The sequence below is a fragment of the Coregonus lavaretus genome, assembly GCF_964263955.1.
Source record: "Coregonus lavaretus genome assembly, chromosome: 35".
In the NCBI taxonomy this organism is placed as follows: domain Eukaryota; kingdom Metazoa; phylum Chordata; class Actinopteri; order Salmoniformes; family Salmonidae; genus Coregonus; species Coregonus lavaretus.
The window spans coordinates 10,258,050-10,284,496 of record NC_140022.1 but is presented as its reverse complement, the minus strand read 5'-3'; the positions used below and the strand labels follow the sequence as shown (position 1 = coordinate 10,284,496).

General features: G+C 45.5%; 2 protein-coding genes across 2 annotated transcripts in view; both read left to right on the top strand.

Moving 5' to 3' along the window:
• Positions 1-14,632, top strand: part of LOC311109867 (titin-like) — a 41,971-nt gene extending 27,339 nt beyond the window's left edge. Inside the window, exons 12-13 of the mRNA XM_084152881.1 lie at positions 14,028-14,309; positions 14,478-14,632. Coding sequence (XP_084009007.1) covers positions 14,028-14,309; positions 14,478-14,617 — 422 coding nt within the window. The 3' untranslated portion in view covers positions 14,618-14,632. The remainder of the gene's footprint in view (positions 1-14,027; positions 14,310-14,477) is intronic.
• Positions 1-20,601, top strand: part of LOC311109869 (uncharacterized protein) — a 75,099-nt gene extending 54,498 nt beyond the window's left edge. The window contains exons 8-12 of the mRNA XM_084152883.1: positions 16,838-16,894; positions 18,850-18,903; positions 19,113-19,607; positions 19,834-19,923; positions 20,082-20,601. Coding sequence (XP_084009009.1) covers positions 16,838-16,894; positions 18,850-18,903; positions 19,113-19,607; positions 19,834-19,919 — 692 coding nt within the window. The 3' untranslated portion in view covers positions 19,920-19,923; positions 20,082-20,601. The remainder of the gene's footprint in view (positions 1-16,837; positions 16,895-18,849; positions 18,904-19,112; positions 19,608-19,833; positions 19,924-20,081) is intronic.
• The last annotated feature ends 5,846 nt before the right edge of the window (positions 20,602-26,447 follow it).

Below are 26,447 nucleotides of genomic sequence, written 5' to 3'. Positions count from 1 at the left end.
GTGTCAATTAAGAATTGGCTAAAAACACCACAAAGCGATTATGTGAGAGGTACCTATAAAGTCCAACGATGCATATGTATGAACTTTCGCACTCAAACGTAGACGTACGTAATGAGTGAGAAAGTAGAGAATAATTACATTTGCATTTTTGGTCATTTGGCAGACGCTCTGGTCCGGAGCGACTTGAAGAGCCAATAGAGGTTTGCATGGAACTATTCTGTTGTGTTGGGCATTTGAATGGCATAAGGTGAAATATGTGTGTATGAGGGAATTCAATGGCGGGTATAAATGATAACCGATACTACTTAGTATTTGGTTGGTTAAATGCTGAATAAAAGATTTGAGGCGTGGTTATGGGGTAACTAGGAAGACGCACTTATTCAATAAGGAATGGGTGGAGAGAGAGAGAGTTTTTTTTACGTGTATTAAAAGTTGCATTAGATAGCTTTAGTAATATTCTAGATATGTCTATGAAAATATGTTATAAGTACGAATGACATTATTTCCTAAGAAGGAAGATTGTAGGGAAGTTTCCCGCGCCTCCCCCATATTGTAGGAAGGGGGGGGGGGGGGGGGCGAGAGACAGTAAATAAGTTCAGATGGTAGGAATGTCATGTATGCTGATCAACGATATCAAGCATTTGTTTTATTGATTGGGGCCGAATCAGAGAGAACTGTTAAAGATATTGAATAGCGAACTGAAATGGGTTAGCGGGAAAATACAAATAGTTGGAAAATTTTAAAACGATAATTTATTTTCGTTACAGGGAAGCAAGTGGCATTGGCTGTTGTGCTGGGGGAATAGCGCCAGCCTGTGGTGGGTTCTGGATTTGTTATAAATAACTTTATATTTTAAACTAAAGTGATGGAATAGACTACAATTATAACATCAGAAAAAGGACAATATAATTCGTAATAGTTATTATAATTATTATTGATAGTTATTGCAGTTATTATTATCCTGAGTGGCGCAGTGGTCTAAGGCACTGCATCGCAGGGCTAACTGTGCCACTAGAGATCCTGGTTCGGATCCAGGCTCTGTCGCAGCCGGCAGCGACCGGGAGATTAATGGGCGGCGCACAATTGGCCCAGCGTCGTCCAGGGTAGGGGGGAAAATGGCCGGCAGGGATGTAGCTCAGTTGATAGAGCATGGTGTTTGCAACGCCAGGGTTATGGGTTCGATTCCCACGGGGGGAGGCCAGTAGGAAAAAAAAAGAATAATAAAAAGAATAATATGTATTCACTAACTGTAGGTCGCTCTGGATAGGAGCGTCTGCTGGGTGACTAGAATGTAAATGTATTATCATTGATTCAGTAATGATAGGAGGGTAGAGAGGGAAGAGGCAGGAAAAGCTAGAGAGAGTAAACACAGAGAGTTTAAAAACAGGGAGTTAAAAAGATTAGAAAACTACAATAAGCCAGGGAGGCAGGTTAAGGGTAGAGTTAGATAGAGAGAAAGAGGTAGTAAGAGCTATAGAGGGTGTAGTGCACCATAAGACAGGAACAGAGGGGTTCAGGAGGAATTTGGAGAGTTTAGCAGCAAGCTTTAAGCTAAACACAGGGGAAATTGAGAGGACAGTCAGAACCCTAGTTGGGAAAGATTGGGCAGCTGTTCGGGTACAGTGGGTTTCAGGGGATGCCAATGGAGCAGTCCTACCATGGGCAAATGATGGGTAATATGTTGGGAAAATAACTGAGTTGTGTAATAATTTAAGGGAACCTTACCACCGACATGCTGACTTCTCCAAAGTACATGAATGTAAACAGGAAGACAGTGAGACAATCAGCCAAGTGGATCAAATAATTGATAATGGATCATTTGAATGAGATCACATGTAGCAGATTTAGAGTAATCAATTAAATAATCATTGTATACTCGAGGAATTTTGAGGAATTTTATGAAGTTAGGCAGTATTTAGGTCATAAGAGGGAGCTACCAAATTAAGTTGAGCCTAACTATCTTTGATTGATATTTTTCAATTGGGTTTTTCAAATAAATAAAAAAACACACCCAGCATGATGTTTATAAAGGGTTGTTATGTTGAATTTAGGGGATTTTCAACAGTTCATAGGTGGTGTTTACTATGCTGTGGGATGGAACGGTTTATTGGGTGATATTTGAAACTAAATTAATGGAATAAGCTGCAGTAATCAGAGGAATGTACAATCTAAGGCGAGACAACTATTGCCTAGATCATTGATTTAGCAATAGGATTAGGTAGATAAGGACTAGAGAAAAAAAAAGAAATTAGATGAAGGATGATGAGCTTTTTGGTAAGGATAGACTGCTGTAAAGCTTGGGTACTCCATTATGTACTGCATACGGGTAAATTAAGTGATCTTATCTATGGGAAGGCAATGGCAGCCCATGATAAAATCATTTGGAACTCTGAGGAGGAAGAACAGTTTATGTTGTTGCTCTCTTCCCAAACAGTCTTAGCTTTTCATACATATATCAGGGATGTTACCCAAATGGTAGATGGAGGGATATGACATTGGTCGTGATTTAAAGATGAGTTTTTTTTTGGTGGGCTATTAGAGATAACTGGGTTAATCACGAACATAGAGGTTTTTATTCTTTGTTGCTAGGCAGAACACTTAGGTGACCCAAATATGGACTTGTCATGTCCAACAATCAGTCTTCAGGTCAAGCCCGGGTAGAACAGAGGTTGAATTAAACATAAGTGTTTTTACAAGATAAGAGATTGTTTGATTGGATTACTAATTGATTCTGAATAAATGAAAGTCGAATTTAGCCGCCATAAAGACAAAGGAAGTGGGAGGAGCAATAAAGAAGCAAAAGACAATCTCAAAAATGAAAGGCATGGCAATTGGTTGATAAATTACCTAAGGGAATGTTTAGGAAGGTGGTAAAAAATTGACACATAAGCAGAAATATGTGTCAAGAGGGGGGAAGAGGCTAATTGTAGGATTAAATAATATACGAAGGAGAGGACAAAATACTTTTTTTTTTTTAAACATTTTTTTAGATACAGTCTAAAAAGAGAATGCAGTCAGAAATTGTTACATTAATCTGAACATGTGTGAAGATAGTTTATTAACCACACCCGTATGTCAGAGGTTTTGTGCCCCACAGGTGAACTAAAGGAGAAGGTGACCCACTATCTAACCAGGTGACTGGTGAGCATCCAGTCACTAGAAGGAAAACTGGAAGCAGGCCTGTTGGGAAGGGCCCTATCAGGTTATGTTGGTCACCACCTTGGCCATTAGAATAGCAGAGAGAGGAACCTGGGTCCATGTTACCCACTGCAAGAAGGTAAGACCACATACAAGCACCGCTTAGCACACGCAGAGTTGACGAGCAGAACTGGGCCACAGGGTCCGGGGGTCACCTCTGTCAACGAAGATCTCCTACCCAGACCTATCATCACTGTAGTGTGTTCCTAGGGTGTGAGTATGGGGTGGTACCGAGCAGAAGGACTCAAGACAGGAGAGGGTTGGCGGTTTTTGGGAATATGGGTGACCCTGAGCTGCATCATAGTCTCGGCAATAGTCGTGGTATGTCAAGATCCACCACCACCTCGCACCAATTACGCTATGGCCTTACCATTATTAAGAAATAAAGGGAAAGCGACCCGACATACTGACCATCAAGGGCGAGTGATCTACAAAATAGGAGTCAGAGAAGGGTGGGGAGTAAGATTCAAAATTATGATTAGGGATCTTATCAGAGCGGATAAGCAAGCTACATGGGATTATAAGATCCCGTTGTATTTATGTTCAGCCCCCTCAGCGGATTGTTCCTGGGCTCAGGTATTTAGACATACTCGGGGAAGGAGATATGAGACGGGGGGGGCTGGACGTCCAGATGGAGGATAAGAAGGTATAACGACATCCCCACGGAGATGGTAGTAACGATAGTAAAGGTCACTAAAGAGGACATGAAAATAACTTACTGGGCTTGCGCGGACGTATACGGACGGGATACTTGTCTAAGATTATATTTAATGGAGTCAAAAGATATAGAGGGATCAGGTACTGTCATTAATCCATTAATGGCAATAGACCGAGTAAATCAGTCAAGGGATGACGGAGTCAATTTGACTAACCCGTCCACTATGAAAGATTTTCTCCTCCAAGACTGGAACAATTGTCAGAACGCTGAGTGTGGATGTGGTGCAGGGAATCAAGCGCAGGAACAAGGGTGTTCGTCAACAGACTTTAGTAATCCAAAATAGTAACTCCAAACAGGTGAATAGCCAACCCAACCGGGAGGCATGAACAAATTACGCACACACACAACAGTGCGTAAAAACAAGAAAAGGCGCACGCAGTGCGGACTCTCGATACAAACAACACGAGAGAGAAAACCCATCAACAGCAACAGCTGACATAACAATCACACATAACAATCACACATAACACCTGACCCAAGACACGATAACTAAATAGGAAACAAAAATCAAACACTAACAAGGGACAGGTGTACAAACAGACAAAACCAAACAAACATGAAACATCGAACGGTGGTAGCTAGTACTCCGGGGACGACGACCGCCGAAGCCTGCCCGAACAAGGAGGAGGAGCAGCCTCGGCCGAAACCGTGACAGTACCCCCCCCCTTGACGCGCGGCTCCAGCCGTGCGCCGATCCCGGCCTCGGGGACGACCAGGACGACGCGGAGCAGGGCGCGTAGGATGACCCCGATGGAACTCGGTCAGCAGGGACAGGTCTAATATGTCCCTCCTCGGCACCCAGCACCGCTCCTCCGGGCCGTACCCCTCCCACTCCACGAGATATTGGAGACCCCCCATCCGGCGTCTCGAATCAATGATGGACCTCACAGTGTACGCCGGAGCCCCCTCGATGTCCAACGGGGGCGGAGGAGTCTCCTCTATCTCATAGTCCTGGAGTGGACCAGCTACCACCGGCCTGAGGAGAGACACATGGAACGAGGGGTTAATATTCCTGTAATCAATAGGCAGTTCTAACCTGTAACACACCTCGTTTAACCTCCTCAGGACTTTGAATGGCCCCACAAACCGCCGACCCAGCTTCCGGCAGGGCAGGCGGAGGGGCAGGTTTCTGGTCGAGAGCCAGACTCGATCTCCAGGTGCGTATACAGGCCCCTCACTGCGGTGGAGATCGGCGCTCGTCTTATGCCGACGGATGGCCCGCTGCAGATGGACGTGGGCAGCGTTCCATGTCTCCTCCGAGCGCCGCACCCACTCATCCACCGCAGGGGCCTCAATCTGGCTCTCGTGCCAAGGTGCCAGAACCGGCTGGTACCCTAACACACACTGGAAAGGGGTTAGTTGGGTGGAGGAGTGGCGGAGAGAGTTCTGCGCCATCTCGGCCCACGGAACGTATCTCGCCCACTCCTCCGGCCGGCCCTGGCAATAAGACCTCAGAAACCTACCCACATCCTGGTTGACACGTTCAACCTGCCCATTACTCTCCGGGTGGTAACCCGAGGTAAGGCTCACCGAAACCCCCAACCGTTCCATAAAGGCTCTCCACACTCTGGAGGTGAACTGGGGGCCTTGATCAGACACTATATCCTCGGGTACCCCGTAATGCCGGAAGACATGGGTAAACAGAGCCTCAGCGGTCTGTAGGGCAGTAGGGAGACCCGGCATGGGAAGGAGACGACAGGCCTTCGAGAACCGATCCACAACGACCAGGATGGTAGTATTCCCCTGTGAGGGGGGAAGGTCTGTAACAAAGTCCACCGAGAGGTGGGACCAGGGTCGTTGTGGAACGGGCAGGGGTTGTAGCTTACCCCTGGGCAAATGTCTGGGCGCCTTACACTGTGCACACACCGAACAGGAGGAGACATAAACCCTCACATCCCTGGCTAACGTTGGCCACCAGTACTTAGTGCTAAGGCAGTGAACTGTCCGGCCGATACCTGGATGTCCAGAGGAGGGGGACGTATGAGCCCAATAAATGAGGCGATCGCGTACCTCGAGCGGAACGTACGTCCGACCCACTGGACACTGTGGAGGACTTGGGTCGGTGCGTAACGCCCGCTCGATCTCTGCATCGACCTCCCATACCACCGGTGCCACCAGACAAGACTTTGGTAGTATGGGAGTGGGCTCAACGGACCTCTCCTCCATGTCATACCGCCGAGACAGGGCATCTGCCTTCCCGTTCTGGGACCCAGGGATGTAAGTGATTTTAAACACAAACCGGGCTAGAAACATAGTCCAGCGGGCCTGGCGAGGATTCAGTCTCCTAGCTGCCCGGATGTACTCCAGGTTACGGTGGTCCGTCAAAATGAGGAAAGGGTGTTGAGCCCCCTCAAGCCAATGCCTCCACACCTTTAGGGCCTGTACCACGGCTAACAGCTCCCTGTCCCCTACGTCATAATTCCGCTCCGCCGGACTGAGCTTCTTAGAATAAAAGGCACAGGGGCGGAGCTTAGGTGGTGTGCCAGACCGTTGTGAGAGGACGGCCCCAATACCGGCCTCGGACGCGTCTACCTCTACCTGGAATGGTAAAGCGGGATCCGGATGCGCCAACACCGGCGCCGAGGTAAACAGGTCCTTCAGTCTCCCAAAAGCCCTGTCCGCCTCAGCAGACCACCGCAAGCGCACCGGACCCCCCTTCAACAGAGACGTTATGGGAGCTGCCACCTGTCCAAAACCCCGGATAAACCTCCGGTAATAATTCGCAAAACCCAAGAACTGTTGCACCTCTTTCACAGTGGTTGGGGTTTGCCAATTACGCACAGCTGACACCCGGTCAACCTCCATCTTCACCCCTGACGCAGACAACTGATAACCCAAAAAGGAGACCGACTTCTGAAAGAACAGACATTTCTCTGCCTTGACATATAGGTCATGCTCCAACAGTCTCCTCAAACTCGGTGCACCAGGGCTACATGCTCAGCTCGGGTAGAACTGTACACCAGAATATCGTCTATGTACACGACTACTCCCTGCCCCTGCATGTCCCGGAAAATCTCATCTACAAAGGATTGGAAGACTGAGGGAGCATTCATTAACCCATATGGCATGACGAGATACTCGTAATGACCGGAGGTCGTGCTAAATGCTGTCTTCCATTCATCGCCCTCTCTAATGCGCACCAAGTTATATGCGCTCCTGAGATCCAATTTTGTGAAGAACTGAGCACCGTGCAATGACTCCGTCATAGTCGCAATCAGAGGAAGTGGATAACTGTACTTCACCGTAATCTGATTGAGACCGCGGTAATCAATACACGGGCGCAAACCTCCATCTTTTTTCTTCACAAAAAAGAAGCTCGAGGAAGCGGGTGAAGTGGAGGCCCGTATGTATCCCTGTCTCAGAGACTCGGCGATGTAAGTTTCCATCGCCTTCCTCTCCTCTTGAGACAAGGGATACACATGGCTCCGCGGGAGGGCTGCTCCTGACTGGAGATCTATCGCACAATCCCCCTGTCTATGAGGCGGCAGCTGCGCCGCCCTAGTCTTACTAAACACCAGTTTCAAATCCTCATACTCGGGGGGAATATGCAGTGCTGGCATTAGATTCGGACTTTCCACCGAGGTCGCCCCTATGGAAACACCCAGACACAGCCCCTCACACTGAGCAGACCACCCTTTAAGAGCTTTCTCTCGCCACGAAATAGTAGGGTCATGGGTAATCAACCAGGGAAGCCCCAGCACCACCGGATACGCAGGAGAGTCAATCAGATAGAGCTGAATCGTCTCCTCATGACCCCCCTGCGTCACCATCTTAAGGGGCGCTGTGACCTCCCTAATCAACCCAGATCCTAACGGACGGCTATCTAGGGCATGTACAGGGAAAGGCTTATCAACGGGAAGGAGAGGAATCCCTAACTCTACACAGAACTGGCGATCTACAAAATTCCCAGCTGCGCCTGAATCTACTAGCGCCTTATGCTGGGAACGAGGTGCAACCTGTGGAAAACAAACAGGCAAGGTTATGTGAACGACAGAAAGCTCTGGGTAAGTAGGGTGCCTACTCACCTGGGAGGACTCCCCAATGCGTGGCCTGCCTTCACCTCCACCGGGGGACCTTCCCCAACACCTAGCCGCGGTGTGCCCTCCACGGCCACAGTTGGTGCAGGGAACGGCCCCCCTCGGGTTCCTACTCCTCCGTTCTCTAGCGCCAGCACCTCCGAGCTCCATAGGGCTCGGCTCGGAGGTGCCGGAAGGTGGAATGGGCAACCCCCACCCGGGACGTCCACGGGTGGCGAGCAGGGTGTCCAGCCGAATGGCCATATCGACCAGTTGGTCAAACGACAACGTGGTATCCCTGCACGCCAACTCTCTCTGGACGTCCTCCCGGAGGCTGCAGCGGAAGTGGTCTATGAGGGCCCGCTCATTCCACCCTGCATCTGCCGCTAGAGTCCGGAACTCCAAAGCAAAATCCTGTGCGCTCCTCATCCCCTGTCGGAGGTAGAACAGACACTCCCCCACCGCCTTCCCTTCTGGTGGATGGTCAAACACGGCACGGAAGCGGCGGGAGAACTCCGCATAGGTAATAGTAGCGGCGTCTATTCTCCTCCATTCGGCGTTGGCCCACTCCAACGCCTTGCCGGTGAGACAGGAGATGAGGGCGGAGACGCTCTCGTGTCCCGAGGGCGCCGGGTGTACGGTGGCGAGGTAGAGCTCCACTTGCAGCAGGAACCCTTGACACCCGGCAGCGGAGCCGTCGTACGCCCTCGGGAGCGAGAGCCGAATCCCGCTGGGTTCCGGAAGGGGGGCAGGAGGACTGACCGATGGGGATGGTCCGGTAGGTGGGGGCGTGGGTACCCCGCTGCTTTCCCATCGGTGGAGAGTGTTCATCACCCGATCCAGGGCGTGACCGATCTGGTTGATCCTGTCCTCCTGCCCACGAAGACGGTCCTCCATAATGTCCGTTGGCGCGGTTGCTCCTGCTGATTCCATGGGTGGATGTGTGATTCTGTCAGAACGCTGAGTGTGGATGTGGTGCAGGGAATCAAGCGCAGGAACAAGGGTGTTCGTCAACAGACTTTAGTAATCCAAAATAGTAACTCCAAACAGGTGAATAGCCAACCCAACCGGGAGGCATGAACAAATTACGCACACACACAACAGTGCGTAAAAACAAGAAAAGGCGCACGCAGTGCGGACTCTCGATACAAACAACACGAGAGAGAAAACCCATCAACAGCAACAGCTGACATAACAATCACACATAACACCTGACCCAAGACACGATAACTAAATAGGAAACAAAAATCAAACACTAACAAGGGACAGGTGTACAAACAGACAAAACCAAACAAACATGAAACATCGAACGGTGGTAACTAGTACTCCGGGGACGACGACCGCCGAAGCCTGCCCGAACAAGGAGGAGGAGCAGCCTCGGCCGAAACCGTGACAACAATGGGGAAGTGGAGGGGGTCCCTGATGAGAATCTCTGGTTAAAGTGGATGAAATACACCGCTAGGGCCTTGGGGGAGACCAATTGTTATGCATGCTCCATTGGGCGACCGACAATGTTGACCGCCCCAATGCCAAAGGCAATGTTTCCCTGTGTATTAGACCTGGGGTCCAATCAAAAAGAGCCAAATTGCACAGGGATTGGGCTGGCAAAATTGACATACTGGGCCAGCCCACCTAGATTCACTTTAACTCCTGGCGAATACCAGTGTTACAGACAAAGAAATGGCACCCGTAACTTGGGTGATTTTGATGGCTGTAAGGAGATAATTAATGTGACTGATTTAGATAAGGAAGGGAGGAAAAAAAATTAGGAGCCTAACCATCCCTCAGACTGATGTGTGGTGGGCATGCACTAACAAAGGGAGCATTCGGCAGACATTACCAGAGGGATGGGTGGGTACTTGTGCACCAGTATTGTTGGTCCAACCTGTAAGAATTGGTCATCAAAGACCAGTGACAGGAAGAATAATTAGGAGAAAAAGAAATATAAGTCAGGAAGGAAATAGCCCAATTTGGATAGATGGTATAGGCATCCCCAGGGGTGTTCCAGACGAATACAAAGCTATGAATCAAATATGGGAGAGTTTTACTACAACATTTTTCTGGTGGGTGACAATAAACAAAAATATGGATTGGATAAATTATATCTATTACAACCAACAACGATTTATTGACCAGACTAGAGATGCAGTAAAGGGGATCTCTGAGCGATTATCCGCCATCCCGCTCATAACTTAGTAGAGGTTGGTTCTAGATCAGGCAGAAAGGGCCGGTGTCTATAGAAAGATAAGCCATTATTGCATATTTATCCCTAACAACACCACACTGGATGGGACAGTCGCCAGAGCTCTTACAGAATTAACTGCACTAAGTGAAGGATGAACTGAACTCAGAAGTTAGTACATTGTGGATAGATGGTTTGATGAAATATTTGGTAAATGGAAAACCATAGCAGCAACCATCTTAGGGGCAGTCAGTGTTTGTATGGGAATTATTGTATTATGTGGTTGTTGTCTTGTTCCCTGTGTCCGAGGATTGGTGAGCAAGGCGTTGGTGAATGCAGTATCTCACCAAATGATAAGAGATGGACCGACTCCGGACTCTGACCAGGAGAGCGGGAAATACAATCCTCCAGGCTTGGGGGATAACGACGACTTTGACCCTGAAAGACCGCAATTGGATGAAACGTTTATTGGTTCTGATGTATGAAGGTCATAGGGAAAATCCTAAAAAGAAGACCTATGATTGGAAGTAGATAAATAGAACTGATCTCTGAGATTAAACATGTTTGTAAATACATTTATCCTGAAGATGAAACCATTTAGTCAAAAGGGTGGATTGATAGATTAATTTGTGTATTAAAAATAATGACTAAAGGATTTCACCCCAAATACCGTAGAAATGTGTATACGATATTCGAATTATCATGTAGTGTCAACCCACTAACAGAGGGGGTACTAAACATTCAAGGGTAAAGGAGGAGGCGGGAACTGTTTAAGAAAGCCACCTAAAGGTGGGAGGAGCATAGTGCCTTTGTTTGTCAAGAAGTATAAAAACAGTATGTATGTGTTTTTAGCGGGAGAGCTCTCTCCATGAATAAAAATACAGATAAGACTTGTGAGTTGTGGACCTTGAATCATTGATGATTAAAACCAGAGCCTTACAACCTCTGGTAATGATTCAAGCTTAGGTTGAATTAGAGATAGAAATTCACATGACAAGAGGTGTTTGGCTCAGGTGAGTGGACACTCATAAGTGTGCTACTGTCTTATGTATTGATATGTCAGTAACACTGCCAGTGTTGTAGGACATTTTGAATGCTGCACTATGTTGAAAACAATCAGTGAGGTTTATTATGTGGAGTTCAACAGCAAACAAACTGCTTTAGCGGACATATACATTATGTTATCAGTAAGTGTTTATGTGTGTGTGTACGTGTGTATGTGTGTGTACATGTGTGTTTACGTGTGTGTGTGAAACAACATTTTTCGGTAAACTTTCCAAATGTCAACAAAACAAAATACGCTAGACAAGGTGGGATCTTTAATTGCGCTTTTATGCGCTTTTATGGTTATAATAACCATCATATCGAAATAAACTTGGTCACGCTGTCACGCCCTGGCTCTGGGGACACTGTTATGTTGAGCCAGGGTGTGTAATTCTATGTTTGTATTTCTTTGTTGGCCTGAGTGACTCCCAATCAGAGGCAACGAGTGTCAGCTGGTTGTCTCTGATTGGGAGCCATATTTAACTGTCTGTCTTTTCACTTTGTGTTTGTGGTTTCTTGTTCTTTTTTGGTTTGTGTTAAACCGTAGACATCACGTTATCGTCCGTTGTTTTGATCGTGTGATCATTCTATTAATAAATATGTACGCATTCAACGCTGCGCCTTGGTCTCTCCCTGACGATCGTGACAGAAGAAACCACCAAGATGTGACCAAGCAGCGTGTCCAGGAGCCATCGCCAGGGAGATCCCTAACAGATCTCCTTCGCCTCCTCGACTGGGTCAAGCCGAGTGAGGAAGAGAAGGGCTTGACCTTGTGGCAGAAGGGCGAAAGGCTGGCGAGGGACATGGAGACCTGGTCCACGGGTAGGAGAGACGCCCCGAAAATTTTTAGGGGGGGGCTAACGCCGTGGACGACGGGCCAGCAGGAGACCGCGGCAGAGCGGCCCAGCGGATTGGCAGAGGAGGCCGCCAGGTTACGGGGGCCACTGGTCGAAGAGGGGGTGGAAGATGTAGAGGCACGGCGAGAGGTACTGGCGTGTGTTGCCAGTCCGGTCCGGCCTGTTCCTGATCCCCACGTAGGGCCAGTGGTGTGTGTTCCCAGTACGGTCCGGCCTGTTCCTGCCACTCGCACCAAGTCTACGGTGCGCATCGCCAGCTCGGCCCGGCCCATTCCTGCTCCCCGCACCAAGTCTGTGGTGCGCGTCGCCAGCCCAGTCCGGCCCATTCCTGCTCCCCGCACCAAGTCTGTGGTGCGTTTCGTCAGCCCTGTCCGGCCCGTTCCTGCTCTCCGCACCAAGTCTGTGGTGCGCGTCGCCAGCCCAGTCCGGCCCATTCCTGCTCCCCGCACCAAGTCTGTGGTGCGTTTCGTCAGCCCTGTCCGGCCCGCTCCTGCTCCCCACACCAAGCCAGTGGTGTGCGTCGTCAGTCCAGCACGGCCTGTGCCTGTTCCCCACACCAAGCCAGTGGTGTGCGTCGTCGGTCCGGCACGGCCCGTGCCTGTTCCACTGGTGCCTGGTCCGGCACCGGTCAGATGCGTTACGCCGGAGCTAGAGCAATCCGCTCCATCAGTGTGCAGTCCAGCTCCGGCCAGCGGGGCCAGACCGGACCAGGGGTACTTTGGGGGGTTGGAGAGGGAGTGGGGATCAGGCCCGGAGCCGGATCGGCCGCCAAGGCGGAGTGCCCACCCGGTCCCTCCCCTGTGGTATTTAGTTGGCGCGGTCGGAGTCCGCGCCTTTAGGGGGGGGTAGTGTCACGCCCTGGCTCTGGGGACACTGTTATGTTGAGCCAGGGTGTGTAATTCTATGTTTGTATTTCTTTGTTGGCCTGAGTGACTCCCAATCAGAGGCAACGAGTGTCAGCTGGTTGTCTCTGATTGGGAGCCATATTTAACTGTCTGTCTTTTCACTTTGTGTTTGTGGTTTCTTGTTCTTTTTTGGTTTGTGTTAAACCGTAGACATCACGTTATCGTCCGTTGTTTTGATCGTGTGATCATTCTATTAATAAATATGTACGCATTCAACGCTGCGTCTTGGTCTCTCCCTGACGATCGTGACACACGCGATGACATGTAGTGTGGTCCTCCTACTACGACTCGGGATAGCATGCAGTTTATTAGGCTACAGATTAAACACATGATGATGAACTTCACAGGGTGGTGAATGTGCAAGGTTATGAGTTTGATGCTCCTTTCCAATAAATATTGACGTTCTTATTCTGGTGACATGATGATCGATGCTTTGTTGCAATTTGATAAATACAAATAATTTCGCTCTTATCCATAATAATCTCATAATGTAGATACCTTAGCTGTAGATAACAGTTATGTAGATAACAGTCTATATAACACAACAGTCTATATAACGCAAAAGATTTGGACAAACCATCAGTAGAGTGTAAAATGCGATGGAAACCCAATTAAACTTGTATTTTTTATTCGGAACATGGGAATTTAATGGCATAATTTGTATTTTCACTACGTCATCATACAGCCTTTTATCCGCAAAAACTCAGTTTAATGGAAACATATCTCTGGTGGGAAAATGTGCATATTGTTTTATGCAGATTTTTGAATATTCACATGAAAATCAGTCGCAAATTGGATGGAAACCTAGCTGGTGATATAATAGTGGACAACCTCAGAGGCAGGGTGTACCCAAAGATTTTCATCTATGGTGTAGCGTAGATACATTTCCAGTGGTGGTGGTGAGGGGGCAAATACTGGCAAAGTGGGCAGACTAGATAGGCCAGGTACGCCCAGCAAGCAGAATTCTTGACATAAAAAGTAAAGGTTCATAATAATGTCACTTTCAATGCCAATAAGGTTAGGACCACATATTCATACCCTAACCATAATGTGTTACCCTGGATACATTGATACTCTTTTACATGTATGAAATGTCTGCTTTTCCAGATCTTTATCATAAAGTGGGAGGTGAGCTCGTGTTGAAACCAGACAAGGCCACAGTGACTGACCCCATCATAAGCATCCTATGGAAGCATGGGAAGAACAAGGTGGCAGAGTGGGACAAGGATTTTGGTCTGGAAATCTATGCTGCCTTCAAAGGCCGCATAACCCTGAACCTGACTACTGGAGAGCTGAGAATCAGTGGATTGAAGAAAACAGACAGTGGAGTTTATTCTCTGGAGTTCAACGGCAAACTGCAAGACAAGACATATAAACTGTCTTTTATCAGTAAGTGTTTCTCTGTGTGTGTGTGGGTGTGTGTGTGTCTGTGTGTGCATACATCTGTATGTATGTACATGTGTATATGTGTGTGGGTGGACTTGTAGAAACAGCAGGTTATTCAGTGCCTCACAAGCATTTTCCCAAATTATTCCTGTTTCTTTCCTCTATTTACAGAGGAAGTCCCCAAACCCACAATCACTTCTTTCTGTAACACCAACAAAACCTCCTGCATTCTGTCCTGTGAAGGCGACACCACTGATGCTGAACCCGTCACCTACAGCTGGAAAGTGGGAGAGGGGCGTGGGAGGTCATAGACAAACAGCTGATTGTCTCTAAGAACAACACTGGGAAATCAAACAATGGTTACACCTGCAAGCTGAATAACGCTGTTAGTGGGGAAGGGGAAGTCAGCGAGCCAGTTGTTGATGTGTTTGGCCCAGGTGAGTGGACACTCATAAGTGTGCTACAGTCTTATGTATTTATATGTTAGTAACACTGCTAGTGTTGTAGGACATTTTGAATGCTGCACTCTGTTGAATATCTGATCAACTCCTCTCAAAGTCTTCTGAAGTTGGTGGTCTTGTTGCTTTGGTTGCCATTTTCATTGTAGCTGCTGTTGTCGCCGCCATAACAGGTAAGAACAGCACCTCTATAGTAACAGAGCACTGCACATGTACATATTTCTGAAGCACAGATTGACATAACAGCAGCAACAACAGTGAGCTATACCCCCTGAAGGGGATACCTGTTCTACCTGTATTTACAGTATTGTTCAGGCTACTGCTACAGACAAGACAGGGGGTTAGATGCACCACCTGCCGTAGGGGACAGTCTTCATAATGTGTCACAGTGAGGCACCAATTTGGACCTCGCACAGTATGGATTAGCCTAATCTGAATTAATTAATTAATCAGCAAAAAGGACCGTAATCAATTTGTGGTAACCTAAAAATATGTTTAGAGTTCAATGGATATTAGATGTGAAATCGCTGGCTATGTTATTTTACAGGGGTGCAGGTACTCTATGTAGGTTGTTTATTGGTGCTCTCAGAAATGGTTGCTTATTGCAGTTTAAGCATGTAATTGTGGGTAAAGTCATATTCAATAGCTGACATAATATTAATGCAGACTTGTAATTAAGAAGACACCATTTTGTATACATCTGGCCCTTCATTGGACACTGTGTTAACAAACCTCCAAACAAGCTTCAATGCCATACAGCACTCCTTCCGTAGCCTCCAACAGCTCTTAAACGCTAGTAAAACTAAATGCATGCTCTTCAAACGAACGCTGCTTGCACCCGCCCGCCCGACTAGAATCACTACTCTCGGCGGGTCTGACTTAGAATATGTGGACAACTACAAATACCTAGGTGTCTGGTTAGACCGTAAACTCTCCTTCCAGACTCACATTAAGCATCTCCAATTCAAAGTTAAATCTAGAATCAGCTTCCTATTTCACAAACAAAGCCTCCTTCACTCATGCTGCCAAACATGCCCTCGTAAAACTGACTATCCTACCGATCCTTGACTTCGGCGATGTCATTTACAAAATAGCCTCCAACACTCTACTCAGCAAATTGGATGTAGTCTATCACAGTGCCATCCGTTTTGTCACCAAAGCCCCATATACTACCCACCATTGTGACCTGTACGCTCTCGTTGGCTGGCCCTCACTCCATATTCGGCGCCAAACCCACTGGCTCCAGGTCATCTATAAATCACTGCTAGGCAAATCCCCGCCTTATCTTAGCTCATTGGTCACCATAGCAACACCCACCCGTAGTATGTGCTCCAGCAGGTATATCTCACTGGTCATCCCCAAAGCCAACACCTCCTTTGGCCGCCATTCCTTCCGGTTCTCTGCTGCTAATGACTGGAACGAACTGCAAAAATCTCTGAAGCTGGAGACTCTTATCTCCCTCACTAACTTTAAGCATCAGTTGTCAGAGCAGTTTACCGATCACTGCACCTGTACACAGCCCATCTGTAATTAGCCCACCCAACTACCTCATCCCCATATTGTTATTTATTTTGCTCATTTGCACCCCAGTATCTCTATTTGCACATCATCTTCTGCACATCTATCATTCCAGTGTTAATACTAAATTGTAATTATTTTGCACTATGGCCTATTTATTGCCTTACCTCCATAACTTACCACATTTGCACACACTGTATATATATTTTCTGTTGTATTTTTGACTTTATGTTTTGTTTACCCCATATGTAACTATGTGTTGTTGTTTTTATCGCACTGCTTTGCTTTATCTTGGCCAGGTCGCAGTTGTAAATGAGAACTTGTTCTCAACTGGCTTACCTGGTTAAATAAAGGTAAAATAAAATAAAATATTTGTATTTTTACTCCCCAGTTTGGTTGGTGTGGAAGAAAAAAAACGGTAGGATGATTCTCTGTCTCTTCCTGGTTCAACTATTCATACTCACTGATTCACCAAAATGTTACACAATGTGAATTTCATTTGTATGAAAGTGTCTTGATAATGTCTTAAATTTGTGTGTCTCTTTTTCATCTCAGGATATCCCCAAGACACCTGGATCGACTTTTTGAGAAAGTGTTGTGGTGGAGTGTTTGGTAAGTTTTACCCTAACTTGACTCTGATCCATATTCAACCTGCTAACTGGCTCCCCACAGTAATACAAACACAACATTATTATTATTCATGCACTGCACCATATACACATACAGTACTTCCATGCACTGCACACATGGTTCCTCACAGCACAGGACAGCAGTGTTGTTTTTGTCCCATCCCAGAAATCCAGAAATCTCCTATTGTGTGTGTTTGAAATCTCCTAGTGTGTGTGTTTGTGTGAGATAAAGCGAGAGTGCGAGTGCACAGCAGTAATCCCACAACCCAGAATATTTCCATGTTTTCTTATATGCAAACTTAAAGGGCAAATACATCTTAAATTCAAGGAACTTCTTCTACTCTGTTTGCTGTAAACAAATGTTGATGGATGGTGTAACTTTACAGGGGATGCAGTCAACAATCAGAATTCTATTGCCCCGGATAATGTTTATCACACTGTTGGGGATGTTCAGGTTGCCAACTGTGGAGTTTCAGCGGTTCTCTCTGGGGTTACCATGGATACAGTTTATAGCACTGTAGGGGAGAAGTCTTCTAGAGATTACTCCATGAATCAGAATAATAACAATCAGCCCACTAACACAGGTGTTAACACTAACACACCTTTTACATGGTACTTCTATGGGGCCATTTTGACAATGCAGATATGTGGAGATGTTGCCAGAAATGTTTCTCAAATTTGTAGTGGGATTTATTTGAAAATTGTTTTTGTTGAGACATCTACATACCTTATGAGAAGGTGATGATTACTAATGTGAGTTTAAAGTTATCGGTGTGTGGGCTAGCCTATATAAAATGTGAATGATGCAGTTGGAATCTGCAAGGAAAATGTGCTTTAAATTAACTGCCGTGATGAGTATTTGAAATAACCTGGTTAGTTTTGGTTTCTCTTCATATCTATGCATTCGTGCACTGTCAAAATGTCACCTATAGAGGGAACACTGTCGATAAAGATTCTGTCACCTCCACCCTAGTTTGTACGTTCCAAAAGCTAATTATTAAATGTGCTTCAGTGTGAGTCTTCTGCTTTATTTGATCTGCTCTATGGTTGTCAATCAGGACATTTTGAGTTCTGAGAACTGTTTCCACGTTGTTTTGTTTGATATGACTGTTGCTGGTTTAGAGATGTTTGCAGGTTTTGTCGTCATAAAGCAGAAGTAGCATTAGATGTAGCATAGATGCTCATCTCCATATCTCAGAATATCACAAGATCTTAGATTGCTATTTTATTTGAATTATGTTGTTGATGACTGTAAGCAGGAAGTCACTGTGTATGATGCTATGCCCACTGGTATCCTTTATTTTGAAGTGATTCTTATTGTCAAAATGTGGGGTTAGTAAGTGGTAACTTGTAGGTGAGTGGGGGCATGTACTACTAATATCTACACCATTTTGCTGACAGTCATTCTGAAATGATGATACCTGTTCTACCTGTATTTACAGTAGATCTTAGGTGTGCATGTACAGTACGCCAGTTGTTTATTGGTGTTCTCTGTTGTGTCCTCATTATTGAAGTAGCTTAGAGTGGAAATGTAGGAGAAATCTTCGACAGCTCATTGCTTGTAGTCTTGCAACTTTTATTTAATACTTTTTTTTACAGAATCTTGGATTTCCTGAAGTCATGAGCTAATTTTAGACTGTATAAAGGAGAAGCAGCATTAGATGTGTATCTGCGTATCTCAGAATATCAGAGGAACTTGATTGATTCTCTTTGTGTTGTTAGTGATTTCTTCTGAGATGGTACTGCCACAGACCTTTGCTAGAATCAAGCTTTGACGATTCTTCCAAGCAGATGCAGGGTTATGCTGAAATATCATTTGGTGCAACTGTGAACAAAGTTCCCCTCTGTAAGCTACACTACCCACAGACAGGATAGGAGTCATACAGCCCTTAACAGAGGAAGTTGATTTATAGACAAACTTTGCTCTTCTGTCCTCAGGGACGGCTGGCAACAATGCCAACAGTGTTAAGCCGGTGACAAAACCTGAAGAAGGTAAGTCACAGATGGAGGTGATCGTGGCATTCCACTGGAATTCGACAATCGAATAGGTTGAGGATTGTTAGAACAAGTCGGATTTGAAAAACATATATGTTGGTCGGTGGGAGGGCTTGCACTGTCTACGAAACCACTGTTTGGGAAACACTGGTGGTTCAGTAGAAAGGTTGTAGTACATTTTTTACCCTCTCTGTGTGTTTCCTCAGGGGGCAATAATAACACTACAACGGTCATCAGCGTTGGACCAGGGGGCAATGATAAGACTAAAACGGACAACAGCGTTGGACCAGGGGGCAATGATAAGACTAAAACGGACAGCAGCGTTGGACCAGGGGGCAATGATAAGACTACAACGGACAGCAGCGTTGGACCAGGGGGCAATGATAATACTAAAACGGACAGCAGCGTTGGACCAGGTGGCAATGATAAGACTAAAACGGACAACAGCGTTGGACCAGGGGGCAATGATAAGACTAAAACGGACAGCAGCGTTGGACCAGGGGGCAATGATAAGACTAAAACGGACAGCAGCGTTGGAGCAGGGGGCAATGATAAGACTAAAACGGATGGCAGCGCTGGACCAGGGGGCAATGATAAGACTAAAACGGATGGCAGCGCTGGACCAGTAGGCAAGGATGAGACTAAAATGGCTGGACCAGGGGGCGACCTAAACACAGCTGAAAAAGGAGAGGTGAAAGCAGGTGTGTATGGGAAAGGGATAGTTCACCTCAAGTCCCCTGAATAAATGGATAAATGTACAGATCTCAGTCTCAAATAGATGGGAAAGACTGGCATCATCTTAAACTGTCATAAACATTCATAACACAGCAGGAATCAGTGCCATTGTAATTACAGCATTCTTGAATCACATTAATTCTGAATGATTTAATTTCTCCAGTTGAGTTCTCCTATTGCGTTTTCTTGCAGAGGGGTCCATGCTGCTGAACGAAGACAGGGTGAAGTACCACAATGACAATGGAGAGGGGGCAGCAGAAGATAATTCAGTATTGTAGGACGGTAAGTTGGAGTGTGATAACAATGTAGACTGTTTTCACTTCATTTCCTTTTATTGTGCAATACTTCTACCCCACTCTGGCCAACTCACTGTAAGTAGACTGTTAGTCTGTTACCAACTCTTGTTCCTACTGATTTATTCCTAACTGACGTCTCTCTAGCCAGGGAACTGTGGACCAGAGGTACACAGAGGATCATGAAGAGAACCCACTGTCTCATCTGGGCTACCAGCGCTGGAGGACAATGCGCTGTAATGTCCAGAGAACATTTAAATAAATAAATAATTGGTCATTTAGCAGACGCTCTTATCCAGAGCAACTTACAGGAGCAATTAGGGTTAAGTGCCTTGCTCAAGGGCACATCGACAGATTTTTCACCTAGTCGGCTCGGGGATTAGAACCAGCGACCTTTCGGTTACTGGCACAACGCTCTTAACCACTAAGCTACCTGCCGCCCCATTTCTATATCAATAGACTGATTGATGATTGGTGAAAGGGAGGTCCATTTATAAGAGTCACCTGTCCACTCACTTAGTTAAGGTCAGTGTAGTTGAATGTTGTTTTGTAAATAATGTCCAAAGCTGCAGCTTCTACTCTGCATATTTCTGAGCTTCCACCTCTGTCGTCTCTTCTATTTAAGAAGAAGTGTATGTCTAGCAAGTGTGATGCACATGTCAAGATATTGGTCAGAAAGCAGAGTCATTTCACTAGGGGGGGGGGTAATTTGCTTCTCATACTCCTACATAGTTAGTATCCTACTTTGGCAATCAGCATTTCTAATGTTATTTTTCCATGACAATTTGTATCAAACTTTTGGAAAAATCTATCGTTTTTGCTCATATTGACGTAATAATTTTGTACTACAGTTCTTTTAACCTGTATGTAAATCTAATGTTGTGCATGTATGTATGTAATCATATCACTGTGCTGTGTAGTGTAGTGTGAGCAAGGCACTTAACCCTAATTGCTCCTGTAAGTCACTCTGGATAAGAGCTTCTGCTAAATGACTAAAATGTGTGTTCTGCCTCATGCCTATTGTATTGTGTGTTTGTGTCACAGGGAGGCACCAAACAGTATGGAATAACCTAATCTGAATTAATCTGCAAAAAGGACCGTAATTACTTTGTGTCATTGTCAACCTAAAAATATGTTTAGCGTACAATGGATATTGCATAGCTGTGAAATCGCTAGCTAGGTTATTTGACCTTTGTCATAGGCTACATCCATCCTATTTGTTTAAATGGAGTGGCTCAACAGGCAAGTTTGACGTTAACTTTTACAGAAAGCTCATGTCTGCTACGTAGGCTGAATACATAGCCTCAGTCAACATACTATAAAACTGTTTGTTACAAACAAACTAGAAAATTGACTTAAAAGAAAAGGCTCCCAGTGCCTCTGAGGACGATATGGTTGATGAAACTACGGAAAGCCACTCATTTCCAACAGAAGAGAAGCAAAGTGGCGGGGGATTGTTGGGCGCAGGGTTGCCAGGTCAAGCTACAATTTGTAGCGTAATGACTACTCAAAACCCGTCAAAAAGGCATGGAAACTAACCCAATAAAAAAAAATCACGGCAAGAGGAGTTGCCATATCTATTCAATAAACCATTTTCCCATAACGTTATCGAGCCAATGAAGAAGGAATATCGTAGTAACTTGTAACGACGTTAGAAGTAAAATTTGGTTTCCTCAAAATAATAATTGCAAGCTATGACATGACCTAATAAAGGAATTTGAATATGTGGCAAGAGAAAATATAATTTGCCCTTGTTAAACTTGCCAGATCATTTTCCATCAATGGATGTCGATTTAACTCGTTTGACTGCTATGATTAAGCAATAAGGTACAAGGGGGTACGGGTATATGGCCAATATACCAGGGCTAAGGGATGTTCTCAAGCACAACAGACACGGAGTGCCTGGATACAGCCGTTTGCTATGGTATATTGGCCATATACCACAAACCCCCAGGGTGCCTTATTGCTATCATGAACTGGTTTCCAACTAATTAGAACAGTTAAAAGTTATGTTTTGTCATACCCGTGGTATATGGTCTGACATACAACGTCTTTCAGCCAATCAGCATTAAGGGCTCGAACCAGGTTTATAATTGTAAATCAATCCCCTTTGCGCATGTGCATAACTATAGATAAATCCAACAGGAGAGTTTGAGTGATGAAAGTTGGACAGACGATCTCGAAATCTCTGAGCAGAAACACTAGGATGAACATAAAAAAACTAATATTAGGCTATTTTCTGGCAATTGTGCTGTTATGTTCCAGATGTTAAGTCTACAACCCATTATAGATGGCCCATTTGCGAGATTGACTTGTCATTTCAATAGGCATAGGCTACAGACTAAAATCTGGGTTTATGATTCTAATTACATTTTGCCATAGTTTGCTTTGATAAAGGCAGGTAGCCTATAGCCCCTGATAGGCCTACATCTCATTTCAGAGAGTCTACAGTAGCCTAGACAAGATGTAGACAATGCTTAGTCCAAATTAACAGACTAAATTATTCAATATGAATAGCGAGGCGATTTCGCAATAAGAAGTGCTTGTGTTTCCCAATAGCCTGCTGGAATAGGCTACTGAAGATGGGGCCATAATTTCAATCACTGAATTAAATATGAATAATATGTATATGAACTGAATATGCTTGTCAACAACAGCCAGTGTTTATTTTTTAGAATGTGTTTTACCTGTAGCCTAATCTGACTACTGTTACCGTCAATCTAATGCGTTCATAATAACACAAGGCTACAACAACAATAAACTGAAGTTATAGGCTATTTATTACATTGGTTTGCCAGCTCCAGGTAGGCTACACAAGTGGCACAAATTGATTTGCAATGACTCCAGTGATGTTGTCATTTATTGTATCAAATGGTAGCCTACAATGGCATATACATTAATAGGCTACTTGATGGCCAACAGAGGCTAACACTGCTAAAAATATAACATGGTCGCACAAGTATGCTACGTTTTCGATACCATATCGACAACACACTATATCTGTACTATGTGACTGTGCATAAGGCCTATCTGCAGGTCCATATAAGGATGGTTCATTTTGACTGTGTGTGTGTGGGTGGCTTTACCATAAGAAGTAGGGTGTTTCCAGGGTTGGTAGGTTACATGTAATCAGTTACTCCCCAACTCTTGGGGTTTCCACTTCTGCCTCCCAATGATGACATATTATAGGCCTATTGTATTGGCAAGGACAGACATTTTAACAGCTGAAATTGTGCGTGGTAACCTTCACTTACCTCCTGTAGTTTGGCATCAGTTTATTTTAAGGGCTATACATAAACCATGCATAACATAATGTCCACATAGGAACTACATGACACATCATTTAAAACTGACATTAACTGTTATTATGGTTACTGTAGATAATATATATCACGTTCAATGTCAATAGGGCAATGTAGGCCCATTTAGAGTGTTAACCTCTAACCTGGACACAAGTCACTAGTTCACTTTCACGTATGATGTCTGGTTTTCCAAATGAACAGCTCTACAGAAAAGTGGGAGAGTATCTTGTGTTGACGCCGGACAAGTCCACTATAACTGACCCCATCACATGCATCCCATGGAAGCATGGCTTGAACAAGGCGGCAGAGTTGGACAATGATTTTGGGCTGTATACCTATGGTATCTTTGAAAGCCGCACAACCCTGGACCAGGCTACTGGAGAGCTGAGAATCACCAGCTTGACGAAAACACACAATGGAGTTTATTCTGTGGAGTTCAACAGCATGCTGCTTGACAAGACATATACACTATCTTATCAGTAAGCGCGCGTGCATGTGTGTTTACAGTATGTGTGTGTGTGCATGTTTGTTCCAGTTCTTGCAGTATTGCTGTGTGTGTGTGTGCCTCTATATTAAATAGCAGATTATTCAGTGCCTCACAAGCTTTTCTTCCTGCTTGTCTTTGTCTCTCTCTCCTGGATTTATAGAGGCAGTCCCTAAACCCACAATCACTTCTTCCTGTAACTCCAACAAAACCTGTTTTAAAATATAAATTAAAAGACAGTGAGAAACAGAGAACACAAACAGATTGTAAAGAAGAGAACGAGCAAGAGAAAGAAAGAGAGAGAAAGAGAGAGTGTGTGTGCACCACCATGTGTCCTCTGCTATGTGACATACTCCTCCATTTCCATTCACAGACCCAGTATCACAACCTGAAGTCACCTGTGATTTGAGCGGTACCATGGCAACACTTCCCTGCAGTGCTAAAGGTCTGCTGGTGGTGTACCGCTGCGATTGGCCTGACCACCAGGGGGAGATGTGGAGCAGACTAGATAGCACTAGAATATAATAATATAATAATATGCCATTTAGCAGACGCTTTTATCCAAAGCGACTTACAGTCATGCGTGCATACATTTTTTTTTTTGTGTGTATGGGTGGTCCCGGGGATCGAACCCACTACCTTGGCGTTACAAGCGCCGTGCTCTACCAGCTGAGCTACAGAGTCAGAGTCAGACAGACAGCTATACCTGTAAGGCCAGAAATCCAGTCAGTGAGATGACACGAACCTACAACAGCAATGACTGAAAGGCCACAGCTAAACAAGATAGATAGAACAAGCAGATATGGGTGACATCAACAAAGGTACTCTTGAAAGTTGTAATAGTAGAATGCACAAGGTGCCATTTCGAAATTGGGTGGTGCATCATCGGTTCCTCTTGTCATGTTAGTCATTGCATACCTTAGAGAGCTATTTATAAATGTCCAGATCAACTAGCCCATGTCAACTAACGTTTTTCTATTTGTTTTTTTTTAGCTCATAGATACTGTTGTAATTCTTTACTCACTTAAATGTCACATGAATACACATTAGACATGGCAAAATATATAGAATTGCAAGAAATATGCTTTAAAACTGCAAATGTTTATTTGCACACCATGACAAAATGTTTAGAATTTCAGGAAATAAGCTTTAAACCTGCAAAATTCTCTCCACCTACAAGAGGGGTGTGAACAGTTTGTGGTGCGCACGTGGTGCAAGGGGGTCCCGAGTGAAAACGTTTGGGAACCCCTGATCTATAAGACACTCTCATTGCTATCAGATGGGTGTAGAACAAGGAAGCCTAGTAGAAACCCAGAGGAGCAGTGGTCAGGTAGACAGAGAGGGAGGAACACCTGGCCTATCAGGTCTGAGGAGACCCACTAGCTCAGTGTCAGACAGTACAGACACTCCTGATAGAAGCAGTCCAGGATTGTCAGCTGGTCTCAGAGCCACAGCATGTAGGTACACTATCTACTCCAGTAAAATACAGTTCAGGTGCACCCTCTGGACCAGTAGACACCAGCTCAGATACAGCATGTACAGCCATAGAGAGTAGCTCAGATACTCTGTCTACTTCATAGAGAAGTATAGGTAAATCCTCTTGACCAGTAGACACCAGCTCAGATACAGCATGTACAGCCATAGAGAGTAGCTCAGATACCCTGCCTAACTCATAGGGAAGTATATGTAAATCCTCTGTACCAACAGAGACCAGTTGAAAAGCACTTGTTGAATATACACAATATATACAAAAGTTTGTGGACACCCCAGCAAATTAGTGGATTCAGCTATTTCAGCCACACCCGTTGCTGACCGATGTACAGTATAAAATTGAGCACAAAGCCATACAATCTTCATAAACAAACATTGGCAGTAGAATGGCCTTACTGAAGAGCTCAGTGACTTTCAACATGGCACCGTCATAGGATGCCACCTTTCCAACAAGTCAGTTTGTCAAATTTCTCCCCGGCTAGAGCTGCCCTGGGCAACTGTAAGTGCTGTTATTGTGAAGTGGAAATGTCTAGGAGCAACAACGGCTCAGCCGTGAAGTGGTAGGCCACACAAGCTCACAGAACAGGACCGCTGAGTGCTGAAGCACGTAGCGCATCAAAATAATCTGTCCTCGGTTGCAGCACTCACTACAGAGTTCCAAACTGCCTCTGGAAGCAATGTCAGCATAATAACTGTTCGTCAGGAGCTTCTTAGCCACACAAGCCTCAGATCACCATGCGCAATGCCAAGCGTCGGCTGGAGTGGTGTAAAGCTTTCCACCATTGGACTCTGGAGCAGTGGAAACGCGTTCTCCGGAGTGATGAATCACGCTTCTCCATCTGGCAGTCCGACGGACAAATCTGGGTTTGGCGGACGCCAGGAGAACGTTACCTGCCCAACGCATAGTGTCAACTGTAAAGTTTGGTGGAGGAGGAATAATGGTCTAGGGTTGTTTTTCATGGTTCAGGCTAGGCCCCTTAGTTCCAGTGAAGGGAAATCTTAACGCTACAGCATACAATGACATTCTAGAGGATTCTGTGCTTCCAACTTTGTGGCAACAGTTTGGGGAAGGCCCTTTCCTGTTTCATCATGGCAATGCCCCCTTGCACAAAGTGAGGTCCATACAGAAATGGTTTGTCGAGATCGGTGTGGAAGAACTTGACTAGCCTGCACAGAGCCCTGACCTCAACACCATCGAACACCTTTGGGATGAATTGGAACGCTGACTGCAAGCCA